This window comes from Crocodylus siamensis, chromosome 4 (assembly GCF_052110815.1).
Source record: "Crocodylus siamensis isolate JL-2025a chromosome 4, ASM5211081v1, whole genome shotgun sequence".
In the NCBI taxonomy this organism is placed as follows: Eukaryota; Metazoa; Chordata; order Crocodylia; family Crocodylidae; genus Crocodylus; species Crocodylus siamensis.
Genome location: NC_143398.1, coordinates 56,217,606 through 56,226,308, shown reverse-complemented (window position 1 = coordinate 56,226,308; position 8,703 = coordinate 56,217,606). Strand labels below are relative to the sequence as shown.

Here is an 8,703-nt window from a genome sequence, read left to right as displayed (position 1 = left end):
GAGTGGGCTGTTTTCAATCCCATATTCCCACCAGAGTATGTTCATCCCTGTAACCAGTTAGTCAGACATACATATTGCTGTTGGATAAAGGAGCCTTGGCTTCCTGGTGGAATCTGCCTCTGGCCTGACAGGATCCTCCAAGCAGAGAATACATTAAACAGCATCCGTGTTTGTCATTGATGTAGAAGTCATGGAAGGATGTGGTCCTAAATTTGAATAGTTCAGTGTATGGATAATGGAGGAGAGAGCCTACTTCTGATGTTGCTGGTTCAAATCCAGCCTAGAGTTATCACTTTCCCAGTTTTTAATGCACTTTATATCCTCTTAGGAAAGGTGATATACAAGTGTGAAGTGGTATTATCATTATTTATGAATGAGTCTTCAATGACCTATATGAAAGGAACTGGGAGTTTTTAATGAATAGATATCCACATCACAAAACCCACTGTTACAATTGCCACCTTTGTTAGGAGTCTCAGGAAGGAGGCTATGAATAGAATATGTATACAGGCTGTCTTCTTATTTCTAGATTGTCCTTTCTATCCAGGACTGTCTCTGAGGCCTACTAACTGCGTAGAGCGAGGGTGTTCTCTAACTGCTTACTGGAAATATATGGAGGATTTTAGAGTCCAGAGCTGTTAACCCAACATCTTTTAAATTCACTAAAGAATGAAAAAAATAAAGTTTAACCAAACCCAATACATTAGAAACAAGAAGTGACTGAATTTGTTCTTATTTGACAACCATTCAGTGTTATAGGCGACAGATGACTAAGTCATAGAAATCAACACTAGACAAAAAGCTCTCATCTTTTAAAGATTTATTTGTATAGCAAAGATGCCACGGAATAATGTTATAACTTAGGAGTCCTCTAATTTATGTACTTGTGTCTCACTTGTGTGCCTCAAACCAAACAGTTATAATCCCATTATAGAGCCAGGTTTCAGCTGTATAGAGACTTGTTCACCACTATTCAATAAAGTTATACTGGTTTTATACCAGTATAATGTGGTATAATCAGGCCCCAGAACTGTATCTTAATTCCATAAAACAATGTAACATTCTTCAGGCCTGTTCATGCAAGATCCAACTGTTTTACAATTTGGTTTGGGCTTCTGGGTGATACAATATGGTCTCTTGATACATGGTAGTAAATATTTCAGTTGCCCGGGGGGGGGGGGGGGGGTAAGGGAAGCGTGGGAGGCACCAAAATACAAGTTTGCCCAGGGTGCCATTTTCCCTAAGGCCAAATTTGGTTAGGAATGATAGTTGGGGGGTTGGCAACTGTGGCTGATCATCAGAGGAGTTCTTTCCAGGAAATAGTTCCTCAGAGGAAACAGAAACATTGCCACTGCTAGATTACAACATATCCCAGGGTTTTGTAATTGGTGGTGAAACTTTTTTTTGCTGCTTTTAATTTCTATGGTAAAATTTGTAGCGATAGAGAAAAGGTCAAGAAAAAAGAGGTTATTTCAAAATCATTGCTCTCTCAGTTGGAAGAAAGAATATGTTCCTATATATAGTGGAGCAAGGGCAAGAGGGAAAAGGGCACAAGGAGTCAGGTTTTCCCATTGCTTCCAATCTTACGATTTCTTCACAGCCTCCAGGTATCCAGCTGAGCACTGGACCCTCCACTACATATCCAACTCAGCAGTGCAGCTCCTAAGCTGTATCCCTCATGCAGACCATGCTCTGTGTGATAGTATAACGGGAAAGAACAAAAGCAAAAGAACTGGGAGGGGAAAGAGGGTAATATGGTGAAGGGTATGGAGGGCAGGAAGAGAGATGGTGTTGGTGGACTGTAATGGAGGAGGGCTGGAAGAAGTCAGGACACCCCCCCCCCCCCCAAAAAAAAGAACAGAAAAACCAACCCCCCCCCCACACACACACACCAGGTAGAACAGAATATTCAGACTTAAAAATTTTAAAGAGGCATGAACTATTATCACTGCTGTACAGAACTGTGAATGGGGGTGGGAAGGAAGCCAGGGCAAGAGACTCTAGATAGTTTTGAAAGTTTAAAGTTAATTTGAATTAACTGAGTGAAGACAATAACTTCTGTTTCCATAATTTTTAAGAGTCCCATTCAGGGATGAGGATCCCATGGCAATATTTTTTTTATTTGTACTTAAGAATCCATAAGAACAAAAATATATCTGTGTGTGTGATCCTCCCAGCCCTGGATCTCACCTAGCTGCTGCTTCCCTCATCACTCTGACTGCAAGTCTCCAGGCTCCCACATCCTTCCTCTGCCTTTGCTGCAGGGATTGGGGACCTGAGGGTGAGCTAGCTTACAATTTCAGATCTGCCTCTTGCTCTTTCAGATATGCCTCTCTCACCTATAGCCCACAATTTCAGATCTAGCCTGAGAAGCTAAGGTGCAGGGAGGGAAGGGAGAAGGTACACCTGCACCAAGACACAGCCAGGCAGCTATGGCAGGGAGAACCAGTCATGGGCAGGTCCTAGCGCTGGCCTACCTTGGACCTGATGTAACAGGGAGCTGTCTCTGTCATTGGCCGGTCTGTCATTGGCCCACCCACCTGTTTCTGGGCCAACTGCCCACCTCCTCATCTGCCACACCTTGATGATACATAATTATGGTGTTAATTAAGTGGAAGGCTGCCAGGGGGTGCTATCTGTGGCTCCGTTCCTCCCCTACGCCATAGCCCAAGCCTCGCAGATGGCATCCAGGTTAATATTACTCTCAGCCTCAGACCAGAACAAACCAAGTCCAAAGTTGGGCTCCACACACATGCTCATTAATGCCACCTCCCCTCTCACAGGGGGCCTCTTCCACTCCGCCCCTCTCTCACCGGGGCCTCTGGCATACTGCCCATTACCGGGCCACACTCCACCATCCTGCTTCTCCTTGAGCAACCCCTCTGGGCCATCAGGCTTTGCTACTCACACACTATCCTCACCATGCAGCCCCTTCGGGTCCCACAAGTTCCCCTACTTTGCATGGTCCGGCCTGGGCCAATTCCACTCCATGCCAGGCAACTCTACACACACACGCATATACTGGGCTCCCAGCCCTCTGGTTTTCCCCTCACTGGGGCCCCTCATCTCCACCCCCTCACTGGGGCCACAGGGCTCCCCTCCCCAGTGGGGACTCAAGGTGGCTGTAGCCATGCCTAGCCCTGTCTGGAACTTACACCCTCCTTGGGCTCAGGTGGCCATAGCCATGCCTGGCCCCCTTGTACCCATAATATTATGGGGGCTAGGGGTTAAGGCACCCCAACCCACCTTTCACCAGTGTGGTAACTAGCCTGATATTTCCTGGTGGCTCCTGCACTACTGGGAGCCTCACCCGGCCACCCACTCCTGGCAGGGTGCAGTTTTAGGTCATGCCCAGGACCAGGAGCCTCCTAACCATCCCTTACAGCTCCTGCACTTACTGCCAGGATGTTACCTACAGCTATGTAGCCAAGCAGTGGTTCTGCCTAGCCCACCAGCACTGAACTGCTCTGTTTATACCGGCAGCCAGAGATCTAAAATGGCCACCACAATCAAGCACCTGCTGGCTCCTTGTCTCAGCCCTTAAAGTGGCAGGCACCAACAGTGCCCTGCCACACCTGAGCTGAGGCATTCTGGCCTGCTGTCAGCTTACTGCTGATGTTAATGTATGCAGAGATGATCTGAGCGGGGTACAGGGCCCAAGGCAAATCAGCCTGTTCAGGGCCCTGCCCCTGGACGCAAGGAAGCCAGCAGCAGATTTGGTGGGGGGTGGGCTGCCAAACAGCCGGACATGAAGCTGGTGGCAGTGTGGAGTCATCATGGCTGCTCCGCCTGGCTCTGCGGGGCCCCCCAAAGCACAGGGCCCAAGGTGGTTGCCCCAATTTGTGCCCCTTAGGGACAGCCCTGAAAAATGCATGCTTTTCACCCTAAGGCAGTTCCATGGCCAACTTCCTAATGGACCTTCATGGGAGTTTGGTGCCATTTTTATCATGGAATGGGCTAGCTGTTACAAATATTCTAGAATAATGTGAAAACTTGATTAAAGAAGGAAGGATTTGAAATGATCAGATTCTGAATTACTTTAAATGTCATCTGGATTGTTATTCCATTTGTCCTCAACAGAGAATGCTTCATTCTCTGTGGCTTTGTGTTCTTTGTCCTGAGCTTTGACCAACATTGTCCCAGAGGAATGCGGCTATTGTGGAAGTTCCTAGCCCTAGTTGGTAATATAGTCCTGAATTTACTCAGGGCCAGATCAATTAATTCCTCAGAAGAACGTAACTGAGCATGTCTATATGTTCATTAATGCACGATAATTACAGTACATTAAGTTTAGTACCTGTAATAATAGGTATTAAATGTGCCGTAATCTATACTACTGCGCATTACCACAAATGCTTTTTTGTGATGTTAATGTGCATTACACTAAGTCTATTGTGCATTAGCACATTAGCACAGTTTTGCCAGCCATGCTAATGCGCACTAGAATTAGTTTGAAACCTATTAAGCATCTTGTGTAGACGTGCCCACTAAGGCCTTGAAGTAGCAGTAGTAGCATACTGAACTCACCCTTTGCCCACCCCATGGAGAAGGTGGGAAGCCTCATTCTGCACTAGTTATGAAACCTCCACATTACTTTCATATTTATATTCAGGGAAATACCCTTATCCAGCTGACCAACCCAGCTGACCAACTCAGCTGGATTTCTGAGGCCTGGTCTTTGTGTGAGAGGGAGAAGGAAAGTGTGAAGAGGTAGAAGGATTGGATCTTTTGGACTGAATACTGGGTTTTTGAGGCTTGGCCTGCCATCAGCCTTTATACAGGACACAACATGACAGCACAGACTGTCTTAAATAGTAAACACAAATGGCTGTCACAGGTATGCAAGGTGGACAGTACAGCAATGCGCGTACAGCCTGCGTGAAAAGCACGTGCTGTCACTGCAGAGCGGATCTGTTCTCTCACCTACTGGCACCCCAGAGGTCACCTCGTCCAGTGGTTTTCAACCTTTTTCCATTTGCAGATCCCTAAAAAGCATTGAGTGGAGCCCTTCTGATTGCTGGTAGCCATGTTTATGGGCCCCTTAGATGTTGAAAACCACTGGTCCTGCCCCCCTGCCTGAGGCAGGCCCACCCCTACTCAAACCACCCCACCCTAACTAGGGTTACCAACTCTGTTTGCTACTATTCCAGGTGTGTGGAATGCCCACATGCCCATGACAGACAATGTGAATTTGTGTGTATCAGTTACAGATTACGGTGCAACATAGGTGATGTGTAGGGGGAGGCACCAGTGGCCCCTGCTGTGTATAGAGTTGACCTCAGGGAAGCAAACGCACATTACTATTACATTTTAAATACCCACCGGACCTATTGTGCAAGTCAGATTCAACATGTAATATTTAGTTTAAGGAATGCCCTATCATTTATCTCTCAGGTGGCTCTCCAGGAGACCTGTATCTAATCCGGGAGACTCCAGGGCAATCCTGGAGGGTTGGCAACCCTAATCCCAGAAGAATTTAGCAGAACAAGCCCTGCCACAAGCCAGGACCCCCAGCGTGGGCCGGGAAAGCAGGGCCACGACGCAGGGGAGGACTAACGTGCCCTCCAGAAACCCCAGGAAGAGGCCCCACTCCCATAGCCTGAGCAGGGGGGAATCCTCCCTGCCCACCCCAGGTCTGAGCAGAGGGGCGACCGCTCCGGGGTCCCGCGCCCGGGCACAAGCCGGCCGCACAGGCCTCCCCCTGGGCGGGCCGGCGGCGCTGACTGCCCCTGCGTGCGCGGCCGCCCCGCCTCCTCCGGCGCCGCTGGGCTGCGGGCGGCGCTGGTTGGCGGCGGGTGCCACGTGAGGCGGGAGGGGGTAGCGGCGGCGGCAGGAGTTCCCCGACAGCTGGAGGTGGCGGCGGCTCCTCCTCCCCGGGGCCCGGTGCAGGCAGAGCCCCCTCCCTCCCCCGTCCGCCCGCCCGCGCTCGCTCCTCCTCAGTGACACATACACAAAGGGCCGCGCGGCGCGGGGCCGGGCCGGGCTGCGGACGCGTCTGGAGCCGGCATGGGAGACAAGAAGAGCCCGACCAGGTAGGGGCGGGGGCCGCGCGGGCGGGGGGCCGGGGCCGGGCCCAGGCCGGGGCGGGAGCGGGGCGGCGGGGCGCCGCGCCTGTCTCCCTCCCGCTGTGGTGTGCGTTGCAGGCCGAAGCGGCAGCCGAAACCCTCCTCGGACGAGGGCTACTGGGACTGCAGCGTCTGCACCTTCCGCAACAGCGCCGAGGCCTTCAAGTGCATGATGTGCGATGTGAGGAAGGGCACCTCCACCCGGTGAGTACCGCCCCGGCCCCGGCCCGCGGGACCCCGGAGCGCCGAGCGGCGCCGCCGCCGCGCACAACAAAAGCCGCCGGCGGCCGCGGGGGGGCTGGGGAGGGAGGCACACAGCGGCCTGGCGCTCAGGGCGAGGCGGATCCGGGCCCCGGGGCTGCTCCCGCTGCTCCAGTTTGCCCTTGGGTGCAGCCGCCCCTGCCCTCTCCAGCCCCCTCCCCCCACCCTCTCGTGCTTATCTGTGTCTCCCTTTAAAGCAGTGATTCTCAATCAGATGCTTCCCTCCCCCCAGACGCACCCCAGCGTGTTGGATTCTTCCATGGGTGCTCCCCCCCAACACATGCACCCCAGTGGGTCAGATTCTTACGAGGGTACTGCAGAAGGTACCCGTGGGGGCTTTCCCCCCTATTGCCCTTCCCTTATGTGTCAGATTCTTCGAGGGTGCTGCAGGCGGTGCCTCTGGGTGCTCTGCCCCCCCCCAACATGCACCCCAGTGGGTCAGATTCTTGTAAGGCCACCTTGGAGGGTGCCTGTGGGTGCTTCACCCTCAGTGTGTCATATTCTTGTGAGGGTGCTCCAGAGGGTGTCCATGGGTGCTTCCCCCCCACACATGCATCCTGGTGCTGCAGAGGGTGCATGTGGGTGCCCCCTCAACACATGCACCCCAGTGGGTCAGATTCTTGCAAGGGTACTGCGGAGGGTGCCTATGGGTGCTTGCCCCCACCACAAACACATTTTGGTGCATCAGACTCTTCCAAGTCTTCCACGAGGGTTCAAATAGGAGTTGGCGGTGTGGCTGGCAGTCTGGCCTGTTGGGGTCTTTCTGAGCATACAAAGGGCCCCACGGAAAAATTGCCCTCCTGTCTTTCTGTAGGCAACAGAGGAATGAAAAATAAGAGGCAGCTATTTCCTGAGGGGCGCCCTGAGCCTCCTGAGGGGCACCTTGAGTCTTAATAAGTTGGAGAACCACTGCTTTTAAAGGCCTGTCCATTCTCTTGACCATTTTGTTCCACCTTGTTCTGCAGACTTAGTTTCTGAAGAGGTGGGGAATTTATTCTTTCTGAAAAGGAGCCTAAATGGGCTGAATTATGGGATGCAGAAACCCCCCACCTCCCAACCTGGACTAATCAGTGACTTATTAGAAGACCCTTTTTCTGTCAAAATTGTGCAGTGATTTAATTGGTTTTGACCTGTGTCTCTATAGGTTAATATTAGTAGGGTGGAACCTGGACAGGAGGATGGGGAATTCTGCAGAATCAACAAGAATACAATTGTACAGTCTTTTGCGTACAAAAGTTTGTATGACTATGCTTATTGTTTCATCCTATTAACAAAAATGAGTCTGAAAATAATAGAAGCCACAGTCTTATCAAGTGAAGTAAACTTTATTTCAGATCTCAGCCATGGAAATACTGAATACAACTCCATCAACAAATGTATGATAAAACAGAGTTTGAACTACAGAATTGCAAAAGTGAATAAATTAACTTTATATGAAAGACTCATCTGCGTTCGCAATGTGCATGTATTAGAGCTATGAAAAACATAATTCACTTTCTAAAGTATTTTTAATAACTTAAGGTTAGTTTTAAAAAGATGGTTTGTAGAATGAATTTTTATGAGAAAATCAGTCAGGTATGGTTGGTAAGCAGAAATACATCTTTCATGAATACTGTGTTATTCAGTGACAAAAATAAGATTGGCTTTATGCTTATATCAGTTTTCACAGCTATACCCTTTTTTTTTTTTTTACAGACCAGTAACATTCAGCAGAAAATTATAATGCTGAAAGAGTGAGTGCAAAATTCCCCAAACAAGTTTAGTACAAATGAAGATGACAGCCTCTCATTGCCTTTATTAAGGAATCAAAGCCAGTTAAAATAGTGATTTATTGTTCTGGAAAATCACTTGAACAAAAGTATTAATGTTTAAAGGTGGTATTGGGTAAAAGAGAGCTCTGGCAGACAAGTGGTATTATACAGTAAAAAAATGAAGATTTAATTTTGTTTTTCATTGTTTAGTGAAGTTTTGCTAGGCAGAGTTCAGTAGATTTATTGATATTCATTCCCCCACTTAAAAAAAACAAAGGTTGTTTGAAATCTTTTTTTCCCATAAGACTGAAATGTGTCCCATTTCTACATTGTCATTATGCCAAGTCTTGGTATTACTCATACCTGTCAGGTATTTGGGTACATGATTCACATTCATGCAGATTGTAAGCTTTGATCCTGGAGTTGTTTTTTGTGTTGGTAAACCCTTGTTCCCATAGAGAGCTGTTTTTGAATCTGGGGCTCCAGGCAGGCCTGAAGATGCATTTGCACAGATCTATTTAGAGTCCAAAACAAAGTCATACGGCCCAAAGGTTCAGATGTAGTACATAAAACAAACTTACGTGTTTTGTATTTGATGAAAGATTAGTTCTTTTCAAAATAATTTT

The 8,703-nt window shown here is 49.0% G+C and overlaps 1 protein-coding gene across 5 annotated transcripts in view; it reads left to right on the top strand.

Moving 5' to 3' along the window:
• Positions 1-5,798: 5,798 nt before the first annotated feature.
• The window catches only part of YAF2 (YY1 associated factor 2), a 38,376-nt gene continuing 35,471 nt past the window's right edge, over positions 5,799-8,703 (top strand). Inside the window, exons 1-2 of one of the 5 annotated variants that reach the window (XM_090042341.1) lie at positions 5,799-6,032; positions 6,141-6,269. In XM_090042341.1, coding sequence (XP_089898467.1) covers positions 6,007-6,032; positions 6,141-6,269 — 155 coding nt within the window. In that variant the 5' untranslated portion in view covers positions 5,799-6,006. Of the gene's footprint in view, positions 6,033-6,131; positions 6,270-8,021; positions 8,060-8,703 lie in introns of those variants that run through there. The other 4 variants (XM_090042340.1, XM_090042342.1, XM_090042343.1 and 1 more) reach the window with 4 other exon arrangements.